The sequence below is a fragment of the Perna viridis genome, chromosome 12, assembly GCF_037379345.1.
Source record: "Perna viridis isolate PV_CMFRI_1.1 ecotype Kerala chromosome 12, ASM3737934v1, whole genome shotgun sequence".
In the NCBI taxonomy this organism is placed as follows: domain Eukaryota; kingdom Metazoa; phylum Mollusca; class Bivalvia; order Mytilida; family Mytilidae; genus Perna; species Perna viridis.
Genome location: NC_142456.1, coordinates 22,143,673 through 22,168,452, shown reverse-complemented (window position 1 = coordinate 22,168,452; position 24,780 = coordinate 22,143,673). Strand labels below are relative to the sequence as shown.

General features: G+C 34.0%; 1 protein-coding gene across 1 annotated transcript in view; it reads right to left on the bottom strand.

The window, feature by feature from the left end:
- Positions 1-13,006: 13,006 nt before the first annotated feature.
- Positions 13,007-24,780, bottom strand: part of LOC148601693 (cell surface hyaluronidase-like) — a 32,224-nt gene continuing 20,450 nt past the window's right edge. Inside the window, exons 13-23 of the mRNA XM_088554423.1 lie at positions 24,189-24,323; positions 23,677-23,818; positions 23,395-23,458; positions 21,842-21,880; positions 21,003-21,148; positions 19,890-20,059; positions 17,790-18,011; positions 16,808-17,007; positions 14,946-15,104; positions 13,399-13,576; positions 13,007-13,191 (exon numbers count right to left, since the gene is read on the bottom strand). Of these exons, the coding sequence (XP_088410549.1) occupies positions 13,012-13,191; positions 13,399-13,576; positions 14,946-15,104; positions 16,808-17,007; positions 17,790-18,011; positions 19,890-20,059; positions 21,003-21,148; positions 21,842-21,880; positions 23,395-23,458; positions 23,677-23,818; positions 24,189-24,323 (1,635 nt within the window). The 3' untranslated portion in view covers positions 13,007-13,011. The remainder of the gene's footprint in view (positions 13,192-13,398; positions 13,577-14,945; positions 15,105-16,807; positions 17,008-17,789; positions 18,012-19,889; positions 20,060-21,002; positions 21,149-21,841; positions 21,881-23,394; positions 23,459-23,676; positions 23,819-24,188; positions 24,324-24,780) is intronic.

Here is a 24,780-nt window from a genome sequence, read left to right as displayed (position 1 = left end):
GGAATTAGTCGCTTGACTGTGTACTTTGTACCTCGGCCTTGATATCATTGAAGATTTAAATTTTTAATTCGGTTAGGAAAATTTTCAGGTTGGAAAGTCATTCAGGTACTTTGTCTGGCACACTGACCCACATTCCAACGGCACACCTTAACTTAAGCTAATCAGCCAATCATTACATGTTTGTACTTAGTAAATACTTCAGACACACCTGCATGCTTTTTGGTGACAAGTAAATGTAATAAATAAAATCGGAATGACAACGCAGGACATTTCCTTCTCGATAAAATAATATGTATTCGATTCAGTTGTTGACATGCTACGTGTAGGCAATACAAGAAGATCTGAAATATCACATACATGTAACAGAATAATGAGACAATCATTTGATATTGAGGGAGGGGGCCTTTAAGATTTCTCCCGACTAAAAAAACGTATTTTTAATATTCATTCTTTACATGTCATTGTGTAAAGACAAAATATTCGGATTAGAATGATTTGAAAAGATTATTTTTTTCTCTCTCTCATGTTCAAGATAAAAAATCTGCTTTTAAAAAGGTCTGAGTCAAGATATTTACATGTATTTTAAAATTTTTCGAAGCCCCCTCCCTTTCAAAATGAGATAATCGTCCCCAAAATCAGCAACCTACACGAAAATTCTTAAAAAGGAACAAGGTGTATCTCTCTCCAACTAAAAACGTTATAAATTGCACTGTTTGGGTATATTTTGGTGAAATCCGACGGCAATGCTTCTGCTGTTGCGATTGAATACGTTGCGAGTTTATAAATGATGACTTCTCACGCATTATAGTTGGAATTAGATTGAAGTGTTTATTCTCGGTTATTTGGTTGATATTGTAAAAAAAATATCTTTTGATTTCTGAATCAATATTCAAAAGAAAATTTCCCCCGATGTTGTTCTACCCGTTATGATGAAGGCATATTTCCTTACAAGATGATAGAATTCATATAGATGGGAGGTCGCTGTGACCGGCAAAGTGCTATCGAAGAAATTCTTGAAATACTTGTATAATAAGCCTGTTAAGTAAACGTTCTACAGACCTCTTTAGAAAATAAACACAGCTGTGTGTGAAATGGTAAATAACATTTTTTTTACTTTTCAACGTGTAATACTAAGTGAATCCAATTAAATGTTTCAATTGTCGACTCGTTGAAAAGTCAAGAGAGGTAAATACAAGAAAAAAATACAAGCATACATGTATACAAAAATGTATTTACAATGAAGATTATCTAAAACTGCAAATACGCAATGAATAAGCCAAATACCGAGATACAACTTTAATCTAATAAATGTTTTACATTAGTGGATCCCGAGGGACACCCCCTTTTTTTGAAAATGTGTCATTTTCTTGTGTAAAATTGACCAAAAAATTCCAAAGAAGGTTCTAGCACCCCTTTTTCCGGGGAACCCCGGCTGACACCACTCCTTTTCAAAGTGTCTGGATCCGCCCCTGTATTATAAGAAAATTTAGTTACTTGAAGACTTGTTTTCTGATTGTTTCATCTTTGAATTTTAAACAGTACAAAAAATGCAAGGCACAACCATGGATAATATACTTAGTAAACAATTATATATTTTTTTCTCAGTCTATTAAAATATTTTTAAAACATGTTTGTACCACAGTCCGTCACGATTTCACTGTATCATGGTAGTGTAAAGTTAAACTGGTATCACTTTAGTTCACTAGATCTTGTTAACTACTCTAATAAAACATCTCCAAATCTGTTTAACAAGAAAGACACACTCACCCATTACAAAAGTACATTTAACATCATACTCCTTATTACATGAATCATATAATATAATGAGAATGGGTATAATGAATATGTCAAATAGGCAATTACATCACCGAGATGAAAAATGTTAGCTCAAGGCCACCCATGGGCATTGTGCCCATTGGTCTTTAATAAACGATTAGGAAACCGACAAGCTGCAGCTGACCCAGAATAACACTATACACAGGAACAGCGAAAAAGATGCCATCTAGAAAATTGAAATAGAAAAAGGCAGAATTTTTTTCATTAGCCTTTAATCACACGGCCTTTTCGAGCATATATAATTAACATTCAGTATATATGATCACATATTTTATATATTGATTAGTTTAAACAACAAAAGAAACATTGAGATAACTCACGAAAAAAAAAATAATAACTGGAAACTGAAAAGTAACTCGAAGAGAGAGCAAAGAGGGGTAACTCTATTTCAGAGTTGATATAACGATGACTGATCTCCAATATCAAAGAACCGTGCAGGTCCGGGTGTCAAAAGAATAGGCCTGCAGCAGCGCTAAGCTTATCGTAAAAGGCGACTAAATAGTGCTCAGAAACCTAGCCGGGGGCTAGGCGCTCTGCCCACAGAACAACTTGGATGTGTGCCCCAGGTGTTGGAATGGGGTACCCCTGGCATGTTACATGCTGGGGGTGTCAGGCTATAATACGGAAAACCTGACCGCAAACCATAGTGGTGTACCGTGTTGGGAAAGATGCCACGTTCCTCGCACGTTCAAGAACCATGCTGTGGTATTTGATAGGAGTAGGAACCTTTGGAACCGCCACAGGAGGCTAAATTGCCCGACCCTACCCATTCCTCCCTTTTATCTTGTGGCAATCAAAAATTATCGACCCTATTATCCTTGTGTCCCATCCCTTTTTTCATTTCGTCATCATCATTTCATGTTCAATTTATCATCCCTTTCATGTTCATCGCCTGAATATAGCTGAAATATTGCTGCTCGGGCGTTAAACCCCAACAATCAATCAATCAACCAATATCAAAGAACATAGCACATTCTGAGAGGATAGTTAAATTTTTACAGAAAAAAGTAGTTTGTAAAAGTACCACGAGTTATCTTTTTTCACACCCATCTTATATACATTATAAGTTGTATAGGAGAATGTTCTAGTTCATACCATTTGAGTCCAGCAACATAAAAAGTAAACTGAAAGTGAAAACGAAACAAGACATATAGAGGCAAAATATTCCAGACTTGGGACAGGAGCGAAAAAAAAATAATACGACGGAATTAAAGTAATCTGGCATGATCTGGCCACTGCTGAAAAGTAAAAGTACTAGTATATCGGTTTTACCTCGGTTATACCAAAGTGACTCTTTTATATGACCGCAAAGAAATTGCGGTCGTATAATGTTATGGCACAGTCGTCGTTTGGGGACACTTCGTTTCGGGCGATAACTAAAGTTGTTGACTAATTGTTCTGAAATTTTGATATTATCTCAAGAACTACGAAAGGAAGGTTCCTATTTAATTTGTTCTTTGTGGCCATACCGTTTTAGAAAAAAAGGACCAAAAAGGGTAAAAACAGGTGTTATTTTTAATACCCATGTAGATTTTTTCCCGATTTAATTATTCTCTCTCTTATTGTGTCCCTTATTCAATTCTGACAAACAAATATATCAGAAGATTTTGTATTTCTTTGGGTCGTTTTTTTAAGTAATAGGGGGTCAAAATTGGGCGAAGCACAACAAAATTCAACTTCTTTTTTATTTTAGTCCGAATTCGATTTTTTTTTACACCAGAAAAAATACTTAACTTAACTTTTGGTCCTTTTTCAAATTTTTTTTAATTGAATTTAAGTTGTGTGCAATTTAGTGTCTAAATCATTTGTTTTGACCAAAATTATCCGTAAGTCCTTATGCTTAGGTGTGTAGAAAACTTATATACCGGTAATATTGTACCCTCACTTGCCCAAACTGTTCAGGGTTCGACCACTGCGCTCCTATCATGCTGCGCTCGGCGAAGCTTTTTATTTGGTATTGTTTGTTTACTGTACCGTTTTTTTGGGGTTTTTTTTTGGGGGAGGGGAGTTCGTATTTCTGGTGCATTAGTTTTATTTTTTCTTTTGTCCCATTTTTTTTAATCATGTAATTGAATTTTATTCTGTTCATTTACACCCGTCATACTTCTGTAAATTCTACTACCAAACTCAGCGGCTCATCCAAGTTTCCCGCTTAGGGGATGTACACAAACGAGTTGTCGAGGGAGTAAGGCGCTTTTTTTTGGGGGGGGGGGCATAATTTAACCAGTGGAAAGTCCGTTAAATCCCAACAATCAATCAATCTTTACAAGTCTTTATGATCAGTTATTACTAGTTCTATATGGATTTTCTTTGTTAAAAAAATCAAGATCCCAAGGGTTCGAGTGTTGTCCTCAGTAATCCAAGATTACAGATGATTCACCTGTTACTAAATCTTCATGAAAATTTATAAAGGGGTGCCACAAGGGTCATTTCTAGGCCCGGTATTATTCAATATTTTTCTAAATGATATATTTTATTTCATTCAGGATTCTTCTCTCTATAACTACGCTGATGACAATACTCTTTCTTAGGCTGGATACAATCTTGATGAAGTAAAAAAAAATTGGAGGCAGATAACTTAAAATTGATAGATTGGTTTGCAGTGAATCAGATGAAGGCAAACCGTGATAAATTCCAGGCACTTGCCATTGGCCGAAAAACTTATGAAAAAAACATTTCTTTCGATCTTGGTGATAATACTATAAAATGTAAGGATAAAGTAAAACTTTTGGGAGTAACAATAGATTACCAGATGAAATTTGATACTCATATATCCAACATTTGCAAAAAGGCCTCAAAATCTTAAATGTTTTATAAAGGGTAGGGAAACACTTAAATAAACTGGGAAGGTTAACAATTTACCACTGTTTTATTTTGTCCAATTTTAATTATTGTCCTGTCACTTGGGACTTTTGTAGTGAGGCTAATAATAATAAAATGGAAAAAATTCAAGAAAGGGCCCTTATTAGAAATAGAAATATTGCAGTTGAAACTTTCAAGATAATAAATGGACAGAACCCAGTATATCTACATGACCTAATTGAAATAAAGAAAAATAAATATAATTTCAGATATCAGAACACAGCAAAACTACCCAGCGTCAGAACATCAAGGTATGGGTTTAACTCCTTTAAATATTTTGCTGCAAAAACCTGGAATGACCTGCCAGACCACTTTCGTTGAGAATCATCTTTTACTCGATTTAAGAACTCCTTCTAAACTCATGGAACGGCAGGTCATGTCATTGTTCTGCTTGCTATTCATAACAGCTCTGCTTTCTGCTTTTACATTGTTGACTATTTATACTGCTGCTCTTTCATTTTAATCCTATTTTACATTTGCTACTATTTGCCTAATGTGTTGACTAATGATTATGTATGTTTGCATGAAAAGGACTAGATAGTTGTCATGTATCGTACCTAGAGCTTATGTTGTATTGTTTTAAAATATCGACGTTAAATAAAGCTTTTTGTATGAATAATTTTCAAATAATTTCAAAGTTACTGTAACTCTGTCCCTCTTTTACCGGAATGTAAAATTTTTGGATTATTTTACAATTTAAACCAACTATTCTGTTCTATAATTTACATGTTTCAATCAAATAAAAGGCGGGAATAAAAAATGCACGCTTTCTTCACAATTTAATTGTTACTTTCAAAGCCTAAAAGTGAAAAAAATGGTTTTACGGGGTAAGTGAAATCGGAATTAAACAGACTGTAGGGAAACCATCAAAAAATTACCATTCCCATTCAAAATTGGTACGTTTTTTGTTCATTCGTGAGTCAGATTGAGACAGTGTGTTCACGTTTCTCCAACATTTGATAATTAAACTAAAACATTCAATTAGCGATTATGGGGTGAACAAAAGGGTTTGATATTTTAAATTTACTTGTATTTACCATTTCCTATAAAAAAATATTGAATTTTATACATGTATTTGAAATAAAATAGTTTAATTTTAAATTTTCAGTGAGTTCAACTTGAGTGAGACTTGAATTACTAAAAAAATGAGAAAATATTTTATAAAGTTAAAAATAACAACAGCGGTCATTAAATAGTTGAAAGAATTATGCCATTTTACATTTTAATAAAAACAAGGAAAATGGTGAAGGTAAAAATTAAACTAAGAAACAGATTGTTAAAACTTTGACATAAGCATTAGAACTGCATTCATAAATTAAACTGGAACGTAAGTTTGAAACTTATTTAGATCAGACAACCAGCGATTCGCATGGGATTGGCTTATGCGAGTTGAGATGTAGTGCACATTCGCTTCAAAGAGAAAAAAGAAGAATTATACTCGGCGTCACATAAATAACATACTGTTAAAATTTGAATAAAAATATTTTCTACGACTTTATTGACACATACCGTCGTTTAAATTGTCTTAAATGACTTGCTCATTCGTTTAGCCAAACGGCTTCTCCCTAAACATTGAGGCTAAAAACCACTAATTCCACTTCCCATAGGCTTCTATGCTAATTTCACAATATTCAATGGCTTCTCTGGACTTTACCTTAACTTTAACCTGCAGATGACTATATATCAGCATGATTCTACATATGTCAGCTCACAATCCTCAGAATGGCATGTGGGGTTAGCAGACTTGCAGTGCAGTACTGGTCACCGGAAGTGAAGGGTCTATAAATAGCATGGGAAATCCCAGTGTTTTCACAAGATAGGGGTATATTTAAAAATCATTATAGAGATTAGGCTTCACATCACAAGAAGCAAAATGCACCTATAAAATGTACAGAAATGTTTTTCCTTTCAGAAACTGTTTAAATTTTTAAAATAAGATGAGAACTTTTTTCACAGCACTATGAGGAACAGGGGTAATTTCTGCGTAGGACTATTTTTGCGTACGTTCCAAGTGCTCATTGGTTGAATTGGTGGTCTGTAACCTAAAGAGTCACTTTTTGTCTTAGAAAAAATAAATAACTATACAGGTATCTTTCTACACACATACTGAATGCATTTGCAAAGTTTCAGTGAAATGTGACAAGCACTTTTTTAAATATTTGATTTTTAAATATAGGGTAACCAAGTTGTGCGAGCAAAAAAGTGAAAATATTCTACCATACTGAAATGCATTAAATATTTGCAAAGAACTTTTTCTGACTTTTCAAATAAAAAAATATCAATCACAACTTGTTTTTTAACAATATTAATGAAGAAATAGTTTTAAAAGTAATCATTTTCTGAGAAATTGGTCTATTTTTAAAAATTTATTTCTGACATGCCTCCCCCTTTTTCTTGATCACATGTCAAACATCCTAAATCTTTAAATTTTCACAAAAGGTGATATATTTGGCTTTAAATTTGTAAATACAGTGTTTTCACATTAAAACATGACCAGTAAAGGGCACCTAAAGCAAAAAAAGTGCTCAATAATGGATTTTCCATGTTGCCATAGGGGAATGCTTATATGGCCTTAACCGCAGTAATGAAAGTGAGTTTTTCCTCATTTCTAACCTAATTTTTGCTCAAATCTACACAAAACTTGATTTCAAGTGCTTATTACTACCATATTTAGGTAAATATAGCCCTCAAAGTTTAATATTTGATATTTTTACTAAATTTTCTACACTTTTTACAAGATAGGACATAAAAATCAGCCAAAAAGACCAATTTTCCATAATTTGGACCTATAACTTAAAAAAATGCATATTTTGAAGGATTTTTGTAGTGTATTCCTCTCATGGCAAAGTTAACAAGATCTTCAAGTAGTTTAAATCTATTTCGAGAAACTTTTCATTTTGCCATGGCTTCATCTTAATTAAGGCTAAAAACCACTAATTCCACTTCCCATAGGCTTCTATGCTAATTTCACAATATTCAATGGCTTCTCTGGACTTTACCTTAACTTTAACCTGCAGATGACTATATATCAGCATGATTCTACATATGTCAGCTCACAATCCTCAGAATGGCATGTGGGGTTAGCAGACTTGCAGTGCAGTACTGGTCACCGGAAGTGAAGGGTCTATAAATAGCATGGGAAATCCCAGTGTTTTCACAAGATAGGGGTATATTTAAAAATCATTATAGAGATTAGGCTTCACATCACAAGAAGCAAAATGCACCTATAAAATGTACAGAAATGTTTTTCCTTTCAGAAACTGTTTAAATTTTTAAAATAAGATGAGAACTTTTTTCACAGCACTATGAGGAACAGGGGTAATTTCTGCGTAGGACTATTTTTGCGTACGTTCCAAGTGCTCATTGGTTGAATTGGTGGTCTGTAACCTTGAATCGTTAAATTCCGGTCAGATTTTAATTCTAGGTGCCAATATTTACATTGTAAAAAGTCGGCCATGTTTACAGTAATCGGGTTGCTAGGAGATGTTGTTTACGTTTAAATGGTTTGTCCAAAAACCGAAGAACCCAGAATGCATTTCGGCGTTATTTCGGATATCTCGGATTTATTTTACGCGAACAACGTACAATACCGAGAAGTTAATCAAGCAGACGATTGTCACCGGAGTTCGACGGGAACTTACGGACTTCGTTTGTAAACAAATCGTCCCGTAGAAACCAACATGGCGGATATTAGTATGGGATTTTCCCGTAAGGATTTGTTACGCATGATTTAAGCTAAAAGCGACTTGTTCAGGGAGAAGCCGTTTGGCTAAACGAATGAGCAAGTCATTTAAGACAATTTAAACGAGGTAGGTCTCAATAAAGTCGTAGAAAATATTTTTATTCAAATTTTAACAGTATGTTATTTATGTGACGCCGAGTATAGTGGCACACCAAGGTAACAAAGACTCTGTAAATTATGTAGCTACAATCAAATAGAGAATGAATATCATTTTTTATTGGTATGTCCTGCTTATAGTAATATTACTAGACGTAAAATATTTCCGAAATATTATAATAGGTGGCTTAGTTTTCACAAACTTTATTAAGTTTCTTTTAGGTACAGAATCAAATGCTCCCTAGGATAAAGTAGGGAAGTTTATCGAATGTGTTTTGGAAATGAGACGCCAATTACGCTTATTCTTGTCTCTCCAGTTAACTATAATGGACTGTAATTTATAGTTCTTGGTTATACTAATTCGTAGAGACAAACAGATTTCTATATTTAATATCTCATGTTTATAGTGACTTTCTATAAAACATATAAATATATATATATATATATATTTATATTTAACTGATGTATATTAAGACTTAAACACTTCTATAATTCAGATATCCTCTTTTTTGTATATTTATAATGGAATTTCAATCTTCATTCCAATGTTTTTCATGTAAATATGCTATGCAGATATTCATAATCACAACTCATAGTGGGTAACTGTCATAGTGGGTATAGAGGGTAACTGTCATAGTGGGTAACTGTCACAATGGGTATAGAGGGTAACTGTCATAGTGGGTATAGAGGGTAATTGTCATAGTGGATAACTGTAAAAGTTAACAACCAAGAATCTGAATCTGATAAACCTGATGTTACAGGTGAAAGCAACACAGAGATAGATAGATAGATAGATAGATAGATAAATAGACAGATCGATAGATAGATAGACAGACAGACAGATAGATAGGTAGATAGATAGATAGATAGGTTGTTTATTAGATTTGCTACAAGTCCCTCATTATTATATATACTGTATGACACAGAAAATCTCTCTGATAACGCCACTACTGGTTTACTCTGTACTTCCGTCTGCCCCGTACGCGACATTTTATTAGCAAATCGGAGGGTGTATCCTATCGGTGCACCTGGTCCTCGTGCCCAGTTTTTAGTGGAGCCCGGATTATTCATTTACTTCTTTGCACGTGTTATTTTGTTGGTTATTTCACATTCTTTCTCGTGTGTGTGTGTGTTTTTTTTTCTGTCTATCATTTTTCTTTGGAAAATAATCTTTTGATTTCCGCTGACAAAGGATGTTGTTTTTAAGTCGTTAATATTGTTAGCAACTTCTGGCACTCGTAATTTCCGTACTTTACATTCGCATATGATTTTCATAATTATATATTACTACTCCATATTTAACTGCTAATCGGTGCCGTGTTTACCGTCATAGCTTCATAGGTCTTCCTTCAGACGAGTTCAAAATGTACCTCTTAAATATCATACACATGTGTTCTACCTGTGCCAAATTGAAGTGTAGGCAAAATTACGGCAGGGGGTCTGGGGGCCGATTAAGGCCCCCAGCAGGTCCAGGGCGGAGCCCTGGTAGGGGGTCCAGGGGGCCAAGCCCCCCCGAAGATCCGCGGAGATAGCGTTTTAGAGCATCATTTATACCTCTCCTGGATGTATTTTATCTCAAAAAAAAATTTGGCAAAATTAAGTGCAGGCAAAAGCTTTTTTGCCTAACGGCAGCTACGCGCCTGATTAAAGGATGAAATGATCGGTTAGCATTGAACATTACCGATTCAGACACAATGGCTCGTTACAAGACTATATAGGTCATATACATGCATTAGCAGAACCCCGATATCTATGAATATTCATTGCCAGTTGTTTAATCTTGTTCAATCTGGTTCCCTTGTCAATATCATAAGCGATCCAATTGAAAGATCGATACAACGTACCTTTTTTTCCAAAACTATCATACACATGTCTATGCGTGTTTTTTTCTTAACTGTATGAGAACTGGAAGTTTACATTAAAATATGAAATGATCGGTTAGATTTGAATTTATGTAATATTATCCAGTTTCCGATTCAAACACAGGGGCTCGTTACAATTGGCTATATATAGGTCATAAACATTATCATGATCAGGGTCCCGATAAATATATACAGCTATTGCCCGTTTTTTAAGTTGGTTCCTAATCTGGTTCCAAGGTCAATATCATAAACTACCCAAACATCGCTAAAAATTTAGGAGAAATTTGTGGAATGAAAAAATTACCCGCACTTCCTGGTAACCAGTTGTTTTGATTGATAAACATTCGGATCATCACGGTTACGATCAAGGGAATGGATATTCAAGTGGAAGTCTTCCGATTTTAGAGCATATCGCATTCATTTCATCACACAAGAATGCTTGTTTAGGGAAGCGGATAAAGGTAGATCTGAAGAAGAGACAAAAGATGTGCCAGTAGGGTGCATGTTACAAGGTAATATTACATAGTAAGAGGATCACGAAAATCTTTCAAAAAAAGATTCGTGCTTTGATATGTAAGAATGCATTGGTAAAAAATGCTAGAGTAGTCCCGCTTTATAGGAGTTCCTAATTGATGTCCACTTGTACGAATAACAAAAATCATCACCTTATCATATATACATGTATATTTCAAGCTGTATGCACATCTACATCCCCCAAGTCAGGGTTTTGATTTTGAGGGAGCGAAAGTTGACTTGGGGGGGGGAGGGGGTGACACATCGTACATCATTAACAACTAACTATATAAATGAGGAATATCTAACAACTCTGTACTTCAAAACTTTTTTCTCTAATTCTCAGTGTGACTCAATCCGTGGTATAAAAGAAAAGCTGTGCCTAGATATATGATTTTATATGGAAATGTCAAAACTAGTACAAACTGAATGCAAAGAAACTACGACACTATTCCTCAAGAAAGCATAAATCTGTCATGTTTTTTTTAATTGGACGATTTGTAAACCTTTAAGTAGCAGTCTTTTGAAAAATCGACGGGGATGATTCATGCATGTCAAAAACCCACCAAATTTACTTTTATTTTTTGTTCAGAAACAGTTACAGACCACATAACAAGTATAAGTCTTTCATATGGTTGCTGCGCTTTTAAGATGAACATCATATAGATTTTGTACGAAATTAGACCCCTGCAGGAGTTATCGTTCTTGATTCGGTTTGATTTGGTTGATTTTAGTGGAATATAAATGTGTGGTTTTCTCAACAGTGCAGTTCAAAATACAAAAAGGACTATGTTTTATAAAAAAATATAGCATATGTAGGTTACAGACCACCAATTTAACCAATGAGCATTTGGAACGTACGCAAAAATAGTCCTACGCAGAAATTACCCCTGTTCCTCATAGTGCTGTGAAAAAAGTTCTCATCTCATTTAAAAAATTTAAACAGTTTCTGAAAGGAAAAACATTTCTGTACATTTTATAGGTGCATGTTGCTTCTTGTGATGTGAAGCCTAATCTCCATAATGATTTCTAAATATACCCCTATCTTGTAAAAACACTGGGATTTCCCACGCTATTTATAGACAATTCACTTCCGGTGACCAGTACTGCACTGCAAGTCTGCTAACCCCACATGCCATTCTGAGGATTGTGAGCTGACATATGTAGAATCATGCTGATATATAGTCATCTTCAGGTTAAAGTTAAGGTAAAGTCCAGAGAAGCCATTGAATATTGTGAAATTAGCATAGAAGCCTATGGGAAGTGGAATTAGTGGTTTTTAGCCTGTAGGCAAAAACATCCTTTGTATGGTTGGTTTTCACCTCTACTATAGGCAGTGTCTGAATTTTATTTAGAACAAATCAAGCTATATGTCTTTCAGTGATTTATTATTAGATACAGATTTATCTTCATGTGTCGTTCTATTTTGTAGCTCCGGCTCCCCATGTCTGTAAATAATTGATATATATTATCAAAGATTGAACCATCCTCCAGTTAGCAAACAAAAAGCCTACCAATTAGGTTGACCAATTTCGATGTGCTGTACACGTGTTTCAAGGAGTAAAACTCGCACCAAGAAGTTCTACCATGTGCGATACAAGAAATAAAGCCTTGTTTTAAGTTTATAATACTGCAAATACCGAAAATAATACATGAAATGATTTGTAGTCAGACAAGTCTGACTACTGATAATAGGTCAGTTGTTAGTGTTTAGATTAAGTGTTTTCCCGCGTGTTTTTTTGTTCGCTGGCTTTTTATTCACTAGCTTAAGGAGGTAGACTAGGAGTAAGGGACATAACTAATGAAATCAGTGATATGTCTGCATCATATTCAATTTTATCAATGCCCATTATGCTTTCAATTGAAACATAATGAAATAAATCCAAGTCACTTAGATGCTTAGAGGAGATTGATGTAAAATGCTTTACACAAACTTCCAATGATTTATAAGAGTTATGTCCCTTATCCGGAGTGTACCTCCTTAAGTACGGCAGATTTTAAATGACAGTAAACAAATAACCCAAAAGGTATCTGTTTTATACTTTACAGCAAATACAATATATTCTTTAAAATAAGAATGATAATGGCCTTAAGTGAATCCTATGGTCCAATTAGTTTTGTCATCATTGTAAAACTTACGGCAGGTGGGTCCGAAGCAGTTGCATCCAGAACTCTCGTGTCTATTAGGTCATCCTCAACTGCACGTTTATGTAGCCTGTTTGACATCAATCTGGCACTCAAGATATCAAGAAGTCTGGAGAGTCGCCTTTTAGATGAAGACTGAAAATATGAAAGCAACCAACTAAGAGTAAACACTTATTTCCGTGTTCGCATTTCCTCTGATTACAAATTTCATTTCACATATCCACAAAGAAATAGAAAAAACAAATTTAGGTTTAGATTATTCTTTCTCTTTCTTCAAAAACAAAAAAACAAAAACAAAAAAAATGAAAACAAACAAATATCTTAGTTAATATATGTACGTACACCAGAAGACAGATTAAGTTTATCATGAGCTGCCTCTAGACAGTCTGTTTGTGTACGATCTCCACCCGTCACTTTTACTATGGTTTTCGGACAACCGGATTTATCTCCTTCTACTGGACAATGACCAAAATGTCCAGGAACAAACTCTGCATCCCCAAGTAACAGGAAAGCAAGATATCTTAAAAAGTAGGAATTCTGATGCTGTTATATGGAACTATAATTATAAATAAATGAATGAAGTAATACACTTACAGGTATACCAAATAAAGATAATATCTCGATTAAATACACGTTTGTCTGTTTTTCATGTCTGGTCTTTGTCCGTGGATTATATTCTTTTGATTTCCGCTAGAATCTTGGTTTCCATGATTACTCTTTAAAATTCAATGAAAACTCTGTTGCCGAGCGGCGGTCATACTAAAACGTTTCAATCACCTAATAGTAACATTTTCTTGTTTTGAACATTTAACTAATTTAGTTATTATACTTTTGCATGATGATGTCGGAGAAAGGAACATCAACTAACATATTTACACCGTTTATTTTAAAGAAAGGAGTATAGTGGTTACATCCAAGGTGTCAATAAACCTGTAGTTTCCAGAACGGCATCACAAATAAACAAGATCATGTAAGTCTTTCACAAAATCTTCCTTTGATAAGTAAAAACAGCGTTATAAAAATTCGAGGCAAATTACTGAAGGAGCAATTCGGAGAGGATTTAACTACCGAATGCGTAATATGTCGAGGGTTCAATCTTCTGGGCAGACTACAAAATGATCAACTCGATTGGAGTTAAATCTTCCGGTTTATTTAGACCATTCATGTTTTTTAATTTCACATGTAACACGCTTCCTGATTGGATGAAATACTTTGTCCATCATCTCATAGACCAAATTGGTTATGTGACTGTGACGTAATCAACCCTTTTTGATGATATATTCGATAATTTTTACACTAAAATTGAATTATAAGGAATATCTGAGATAAACTCAATGCCAGTGTGTGTAGGTGATTGAAGTTATAACACGTTGACGTACTCCCAAACAGTTAGAGTGGGGAAACGCTCTCGGACCCACGTGGGGTCTGGGAGTAGGCCAGAGCGTCAACAAAGCAGCCCAGCCGCTAGTAGGACATACTCTGACTGAGTTCTTCGGTCAGGTATCCCAAAGGCTGGGCTCCGCTACCTTCTACTACTAACCGGCATTACTAACAGAATCCCCGTAAGGGGCGGTCGTGCGAGATCCGTTAGGATAGTCAAGACCGTAAAAACCCCCAATCATCATCACTAAAGTTGAATTATAAGGAATATTTGCGATAAACTCAATGCCCCTGTGTGTACGTGATTGAGGTTATTTCTTCACAGACCGAGCAAAATTTGATTCCTTTGTTAGGCAACTAGAAACTTTAAAACCATTTTCTGAGTCATTCATTATGGATTCCAAACGAGCATTATATTTTTTGACATACATATGGTGTACCACTCAAATCATAATAGGATCTACATGATTTTTACATGGACCCCCTCTTAATAGATATTTATCACATACCCGGTTTCATCATCATAAAAGTAAAGAGCTTTGTCAGTGACTTCATTCAATGAGTTAACTCTTGTCCAACCATTCATGCCAACGACAGTCGGGTACTTCCCTGTTAAGCTAAATTCGGCATTGGGTGGCAAGCACATACCAATTCTTACATTCTGAGATCTAAAAACAAAATATCACTCATATTAATATTGCTGTGCACGTGTCTCATCCGCAGCATTGAAACAAAAAAAAAAAAAAAAAAAAACAAAACAAAACAAAAAACAAAAAAAACTAAAAAAACCAAAAAACCATCAATTGTGCAATACAAGATATAGTATAATAGTCCTTTTTCATATTCCCGACTTGAAGCAAGGGAAGTAATTCTCCAAATCCGATTTGAGAAATGGACAGCAGTAGACTTCAAATCAAAATATAAACTTTGTACTTTGATACTTTTAAATGACGGTTTGTGTACTTATCGGGAATGAAAATAGTTTAAAAGACTAATGTTTACTGTTTCTTCCATTCCCCAATGATACCGCCAATCAGATTGTGTGTTGATGGGTTACTTCCCTTAAATAACTTCGCCAAATGGCTTGGATTCGTAAATATGAAAAAAAGCTATTGTATTTTCTTCGTTGCATAAAATAGACTTAGTATTTCTCATCATGACATAATGTAAGCTGTGGAATATGTTACATTAATGGTTGTAAATTATGTTAATATTTTAGTACATTTTCTTATTACCAATCATAAATACTTTGATGTGACCGCTCCGACATAAATGTCTGTGAACTGCGCTCAAATGTTACAAACTGAAAGCATCATTAGATGATAAAAATGTCTCCTGAATAACTGGTAGTAAAACGTGGTTAAGAGCTTTGAAAAGGTAAGATTTACAGAAGGCTGTATTCATGTTAACCAATGTCCACTTTTCAGGGGCTTAAATGTTGATGTTTTTTAAGTGTACCCAAAAAGTAGCTCGCTACGCTACGCATTACATACACTTGTGGCTTTCTTTCTGATAGAAAAAGTGATAAGGCTAGAAAAAAGGTGTCTGTTTAAGGTTACCCTACCTACCCTATATTTTTCTGCTTACCCTAGCACATTATTTTTGTTTTTTTTTTATTAAGTGTTGCCAAACTGTCAATTTTTAGTTTATAAAAAAATATCCGACATCAAATCCCAGGCCCCCAACCCCTTCAGGATAAAAATGATCAATGCCTTATGGTAATGGCGATCTTTCTTGTGCGTTTCTTAATGAAACCTACATATTCTGCATCACTGAAATATACAAATTAAAACAATGCCAGTTGTGCACGAGAAAATGACGTTTAGATACATCTACAAGTAGTACTACTATGCACATTCGATTATAAACGCATTTTTGGGAGGGGGATACAGACAATTCTTAACGAATTAATGATGCCATCCTTGATTCTCTAAAATTGGTATGTAGACATTTCTTATAACTATCTAAGAATTTAAAACTTAAGTAGCACTCCAGCTAAGAATCATGCAAAATGTGATTCATGGGTAAAAAGCCAACATATTTTTATTTTTGATATTTTGTTTGAATTGCCATAGTTAACAGAAATTAACATTCAGTTTTTCATACAACCCGTGTTCTTAGGAGATAAAAATTATACAAAATGCACTGTAAATTTCAAAATTAAGGGAGATAAATACAATAGAATCTATTGGATGTTCAATGTTGATTATCTCCTTAGAGCAGGCAGATTTGAATGAATAATTATACATTTCGTAGTATAGACCCATAAAACAACTTAATTATAAAAATAAAAATATGTAGCCTTTTGTGGGGTGTATAATTTTTTTTCAGATTTTGCACGATTCTTACAAAGACAGCTACTTAAACATACTTTGAAACCGCTTTTCCTGTCACCACAATACTTTCTGGTACTTCTTCTTCCCAGTACATTGAATATCCATAGTCTTCCCCAACAATAGTAAGGAAAGAGGCGCCGTTGTTTCGGTCTTCATCAGCTCTTGCATTCAGATAGTCATCATCACGAGTCAAAGTAACCACATTGTCTTCTCCTCCTTGGTACATTATATCTATCTGTTGTGTAAAAAGCAAACCATGACGGTGAGTGTACGCTCAAACAGTTCTCGTAGAAAAAGCTCTTCTTATATTTCTCGTAGAGCTAGCTCTTGTAGAACCACTATAGACATATGTGTTGGTGTTAGAAGAGAAATAATAATGAGCAACATTACATAATCGGTTAGGGTTGCAACAGTTTATTTTACTTTTTCCGTTCTTTATGATAGCGTTGAAATTAAGAATTTCCCGCGATTTCCACGACAATAGTGCTTTTACATTTGTAAGATAAACTATTATCACCGATGACAGTAGATATCGTCCGAGGAATTCCCCAAAAAGAAAAAAAAAACAATTTCTTTATTAAAATGTGATTTAAATGCATTTGACGTTGCAGATTTAAGTTTTACATATTTACGTCATCTACTATGAAAATTGTCTGATGTTTTATAATTAATTCAAATTGTTTGTCCAATTTTCATCAATCCCCCCCTTTCCGAAAAAAAAATCAAATTGTTGCGAAATGATGAACTTTAGGACCGTATGTCCAATTATTTCCATACCTACGAGAACTAGTCCATGAGACGACTCTAGATCTCTTAATAGTTCTAGCAATGACGGCTCATCTGAACGTTCTAGCGGAGCTGGCTCTGGTAGAATAGTTTTAGAGCTGGGGCTGCATGGTAGAACTGTCAGAAAAGATAGGTTTTCTGATAGTTTTGCTGAGAGGTTAGAACAGATCTTATATACATGATTATCAAAGGTTTACCTGTAAGATACTTACAGTGCACGTTAATACTTACTGAACCATACGCGTGATTACAATAAGCAAAGTTCCAGTTCGATCTTATCTTGCACCCATCAGATGTTAGATGCAGCGGGAATCCATTAAGGACAGTAACGACGCCACCATTACTGTCTAGTCCCGTCACAGAATAGTTAATATCCCGGAAACTTCTCTCATCGTCCCGAATGCTCTCTTCTTCTTCGTAAGGTCTAACCAATACTCTGTTGCCTTCAGACGGCTGTCAAAGAGATTTCATAAAAATAAGTTTAAAAAAGAAATTACTTGTTATCCATAATCTCACTATTTTTATGTTTTTCTTTTTCTGATTCAACATTTTGTTTTACACATGTTTATGGCGTAACAAATAGAAATAAAAATGTAAACAAGAGGAGCCTGGATCGCTCACCTGGTTAAATTTTCCCTTTCAAGGGCAACATCTCTTATAAGGAGTTATCCGACAATTTTCACTCAAGGAGACTTTGGTAGGACTATCAAAAGGATGATTTCATTCTATCTAATACAGTTTTCAAGATATTTGCTGAAAACTGCTAAAATCATAATTTGTTGCCACCCAAGAGCACTAACTCTAACAAGGAGTCGTCCAAAAACTTTTATCCCCACAAATTTTTGTAAGCCTTATCATAAGGATCATTTCAGCAACTGAAAGTTTCATTCTATCTCTCAGTTTTCAAGATATTGGCTGAAAACTGTAAAAAAACGTAATTTTTCAACTCCAAGGGCAATAACTCTTCCATGGAATCGTCAAACAACTTTAATCCCTTAGAGACTTTTGTAGGTCTTGTGAATATGATCATTTCAGCAATTGAAAGAAGTTGGCTAAACCTAACGGTTTTGGAGATAAATGTTTGGTTCCAATTGATTAAGTAGTGTCAGTGGAGAAGAGTTGTGAAAAATTGTTAACGACGACGACGGACGGCAATAACTCACCTGGCCTTTGGCCAGGTGAGCTAAAAACGCATTCTGTTTGATTTTATCACGAATATCAAGGTTCACCTTCACCTTCATTGCATGCTTACGTGATAGGATGTAGTACATAATTCTAATTGTGAACACGGTTAATCCAAGACAAGCAAATATTTATTTTGCATTTTATTCATTTAAAGTGTTATGGAAAAAAAATCATAGAGTTTTGTAATTGGTTCTGTTTTTGAAACCTGTACATTGTATTCAAGCAATTCGGAGTAACTGAACGCAAATTATCATAAAAATGTATGTAAACGTTTCTGTTTTCGAAAACCACACCACGGTAGTGGAGGTAACCCAGAATTAAAATATGAATCAGTAAAACTTTTGAACGACTCCTTATATTCAAACTTCAAAATAATACAGATGCAAATGGGGAATAACTCCAAGTAGAGGGTTCAACTTCAACTAAAAAAAGGTTCGTTTACGGCAATTTCCCACTTTGTAAACTCATAGTGTAAAGTATTGATTATTTTCTCAAATGGATACATCGAAGTATATACATTGACAAGTAAATAGCGTGCTTAAAATATACTTACTATGATGTACACTAATTTTTACGTAAATAAAACACACGTTGTTCTAGTAAAGTGAGAATGCCCGAAGAAGTGATGTAACGCACAATATTGTACCATTGTAAAAATAATTGAATTATTTGTAAATCTTCGGGATATCCTAGGAACGCTTTATTTATGCACATGTGAAGAGAAACTGTCTCTAAGTGCAATCAGCGTATAAAAAGCACAAAAAAAAACAAAAAAAAAAACTGCTTATGATATAATGTATAAGAAACATACATTATATCATAAGCTGTAAATCAAAATTGTACATGTAAATAATGAATACATGTATGTAAGAGTTTACTGCAGTACATGTGTAAACTTTGTTTATAAAGTAAGACAGATGTTATCAACGCAAAAAGCTCTCGGAGAAACAACAGCAAATTCAGAAACTGCTTGGACTTACATTGGTACAATCAGTGTTTAATCCAGAACAGCAAGATTTCCTGGAAGGTTGTTAACAAAAACTTCATGGCATTCTACAGCTTCCGCGTCTGCTAATAACTGAGTTTGAAAATACAATCACCTGTGAAAAAACCCTTTTGCAAAATATTGCAAAATATTATACTTACATCAGAAAATCCAAATAAAGCGTTGGTAACGCTATGGAGCGGAGACTGTTTGTTCTTTGTAGAAAATCCTAGGGCGCCTTGTTTGTAATATTCGTTGTTAGCAAAACCATCAAAGAAAATGTCCGTCATGTAGATTGGTCCTTTCCTCATAGACAGTCCATTTTTATAATCAGCCTTGGCACTATGAACCATAAACGAATTTTGTAATTCTCACGGACTTGCCTTTAACATTACCAAAATGAAATGATCTCCAATGTTGCAAATGTTTTTGACCATTCATCACATATGAATTTCTATTCTACTGAAATTATTGTTTATTTTGAAATCATACAAAACCGACGTGTTTATTCATTTGTAGGACATTCTTTACAAAATGTGATTTCTTTAACGTTAGTTTATTCAGTCATCCCACTATTACTTGTACAGCTATATAAATATTTTGTCGCCTGTATATGCTTGCATTATCTGTTAATTTGAAAGTGAAAGATGGTAACCCTATAGGTTTGTAAGTCTCGTCACGTGACTCCGTGTTTAATGAGAATGGGTCCTCGTCAACCACTTAAATGCATGGAGATTCGTCATAAACATATCACTGGGTTCAAAATTAAAAAGCAAAATATCTTTTTGTGTAAAAATACTATTTTTTTAAAACCCTTTATACCAAATGAATGAAAAATAGACTAATACAATGTACATGAGATCTGTAGAAAGCCTTTGAATTTGTAAAATGGCTTGTAATTTCTCACGGAAATATAATTGCAAAGTCACATACATTTTTACTCACAGAATTAGAAAGGACGAAAATGTTACCCAATCATTTGTTGTGTATGTAGGTAGCAAAGAATTTCTTATATGATTTCCCCCTGAAGTCGTTAATTTAAAAACCTTTTTAATTTCTGTAACATGGATACACCCCTTATAATCTTTTATGAGACGTATTTTAAATCTGACATGTGTTGTAGGAAAAATTTCGAACTTTAACAGAATTGGATGAGAATATAACATGTGACTTTAATTTAGCTATATGTTAAGTTCATTCTTACCAAAATTATTATTTTTAAATTTGTTAAATAATGCTGGTATGACTCTAATGCTTATATTCTTATATCCTTTTAAAAATACATTGTACGTACGCTGATCCTAATGGTAACGACCTTCCAATAGATATCGGCTGTCCATTTATTATTGAAGTCTTACCAACATTGGGTGATTCGCCAATGAATACACTCTTCTCAACGAACTGTTTCGCTTTATTCTCTCTATAAAAAATTCATTATTGTTTAGACACGAGATGACTTAGTCAAACGCACTGCGAGATGTCATTGAAGTGAACAATTAATCTGAGTATAGAAAAAAACGAGTTTAACGATGACACAAGAAAATCATTGAACGAAAAACGAGTCTCACAATAAAAATGTATTGAAAACTATACTTATATAAAGATATTCGCTCCTCTATTTAAGAATAACAATGATTTCACAGGGTTTTGAAATCTTTTAAGATCTTTGATGCTAGATTATCATTAGAAGAAAAAAATAGACGGTTTAATTTGTTCGTTTCTGAAATACAAGTACATGTATTTGACATTAAGTGGGAAAAAAGAATTCTCTAGATTTTTCAAAGGTTTTATCTTAGTATGTTTTATCTCTTAAATCACTGAAGAAACAACAATGATTTTATAAAAAAACTTCCCAAATAACATTTTTAGAAAAGTGTGCAAAGAAACATTAATACTATGAGTAAAAAAATGTGACACAAAATGGCTGAATATGACCATCCTTAAACGAAAAACCTCTCGAAACCCACTCAATCCTTTAATTTGTGCTTCGAGAGACTTCAGTTCATATCCATCGTGCCGGTGAAAACTATCTTAGTACAAAAAATAATAACCTTAAATTATATTATATTAAATTATATTAAAAAAATAAATGAATTCAAAACTATGAACTTACTTCGTAATTGTCATAAGTGCAGCACCACTATCAGACATTCTACAAAGACAATAAGATTTAAACTCATCCGGCCCGAATGCCAAGGTGAACTATTGCCGTAACTTGGCTCCTGTCAACTGTCGTCGTAAACTTATTTTTTTAAATTCACATCTTTAAACAACTGAGCAGAAAAATTGATTTAACTTAACTTATATCAAGTTTGTTTGCTAAGGAGGTACCAAACATGGCTGCAGTGTCTATTTGTAGACCATTATGGTAAATTATTAGGATTTTTGTAGGTTTGTTCATTTATATCTTGAAACCATAATAGAGATAAAACAATTATCAAGTGATGATAGAACCTATAAGAAACAACCTACTAAGGTCATTTTGTCAAAGTTGTAGGATTACTTGCTCTTAAGGAGGTAGATCTATGGTGAGGGACATAACCCTTGAAATCAGTGATATGTTTCCATAATTAATTATGATAATATCCCTGCTTATTATACAACTAGATGTTTTAAAGGCTAATCTTCATACCTTTTTATGTATTAGGTATATTAGATAATTTACATTTACTTAAAAGTTCTTTAAAGTTACGGTATGACTGTTCTTAAGGAGGTAGACCTAGGGTAAGGGACATAATTCTTGAAATCAGTGATATGTTTGTATCATATTTAATTTTACCAACGCCTATTAAGCTTTCATTTGAAACAGAATGAAATCAATCCAAGTTACTTTGATGCTTACACAAAATTGATGTAAAATGTTGAATACAAACGTTCCAATGATTTATAAAGATAGTGTCCCTTACCATAGGTCTACCTCCATAAATGATGACTATGGTTTCGTTTTTGTTTGTTGCTAATATCTTAAATGCCATTACAGATGAGATGAAACTTTCATTTGATCATGAGACCTGAAAAATATTCTATTCGTCAAAGTTATCAGATAACTTCTTATAAGAACTATTTTTCAAAAGGACAAAAAAGATATTTGTGGTTTGTGCTGATTTTATCATCATAACAGGTACTTTGATCATTAAAATGCATCCACGAGTTCACATTGGGTTGTATAAATTGTAATATGAAGTTAGGCAATGCCTATGAGGGACAAAGCTGTTGAGAATTTTTCAAGTTAATCGCTGGTATCTTGACCAACAGGCCTCCTATAAAGCTCGATGTGCGTCTGCGTTATAAGTGTAAACAATCATATCTTACAGAAAGATTTTGAGACGCTCACGTTTTGACAGATAATACACATGTAAAGGACGTCGCTGATGCTCCGTCCATATAATAGTCTTTATTAGAGATATTGCCTTTGAAATGCCATAAATGTCGATAAATGCATAAAACAGGTAATTTATATATTGATGTAGCTATCCAAAGGCATGTTTGACCTTTTAACAGAACGTAATTATTTCCTAACAATTAAACCAACCTCTTAATATTTTAATTGATTCTGCATACTAGACTGAGTACTTAGTAGTAATGAGATAATCATAACATTTCATTAACAAGATTTTCTTTTGTTGACATAATCATGTTTCTAGGAGAGAAATTAGATGTACTTACGATGCTCTCACTATTTTAAGCATTCCACCTCTAAACCAGGCGTTTCTGGGAGAGTTTTTGTACGCTGTGAAAAATAATGAAGAAGTTTTATCGATGACAACAGAATTGCAAGTACTTGTCCTTTGTGAAGACCTTTTAAGAACTTTGTAATGAGAAAACTTCACTGAAAATTGATTTTTTTTTGCAAAGATAAAATTAAGCTGCTTGAATTCGGCCTTTCGTCTAAGTTTAGAGGAGTCTTTTGTAAAGATAATATTCATTTCTATTTATATTGTTTATTACCAGTCATTCTGTCGAAGATGGCCGGCACATCAGTCGAGTTTTTGTACATTAGATGCATAATTGGGTCAGCTACAGGTCTGTATCTATTGTAGCCCTTAGCAGATGTGTCTGGAAGGAACTCGTTATCAATGAAAAACCCATGCTGAAAAAAAATTAAGAAATGCAAAAGAACATTTTTCCATACGATGGTATAAGTGGCCTATTTAAGTTTTCATATTTTTTAAGTTATAATGGCGGATTATTATACGCCAGTCTTATGATTTTGTTAGTGCTTACATTTTTCAATATCTCTTTATAAAAGCTCAATTTGGTGTAAAGATTTATAAAAATTAATAAACTATAGCTACTTTTCAAGTTATCGCAATCCATGAAAACCAAGAATCTACGGACGACGACAACGACGACACTAGTACCATATTATTATACGACCGCATTTTTTGCCGTCGTATGAACCTGTTGCAATGATTGTCTGCATTATTTTGACTGATAAGAAGAACAAGTGATACACTTACATTTCTGTTTGAATGAGCTGCATTGTTGTAAAACTCAGTAATGGCAGTATGTCTGGCTTCATCTTTAAGCATAAAACCTTTGTCATCTGATGGTGGTAAAGGAAGACGAGGATAAGTAAACCAGTATCCACGACCCTATGTTTATAACAAAGTTTATTACGTACATGTATTATATTAGAAATGGAATTCGAAGGAGTCATTATTGCATAGAAATTGAGGCCTTACTCAAAGTAAGATTGTTTTGTTTGCTACAATGTAACGCATTAAAAAACCTTACTACAGACCTGAACCGATCCGTGCAACAAACATTGCGATCGGCCATCGATCACCGATCAGTTTCCGATCAGTCATCGATCCATCAAACTGATCGGTTAAACCGGAGATCGCATCACATGACCACAGAGCGGTCCATATATTTTACGATTTTCATTGTCTTCTTTGTTAATTTTATACATATTTACATAATACAAAAGATTTGAATATAATTTTGTACTTTTACTTTACATAAGTTCTATTTTTAACAGATTATTCGTCATTTTACATAACAAAACTGCGATCAGATCGGTCACAGATCATCGGTTATCGATCCGTC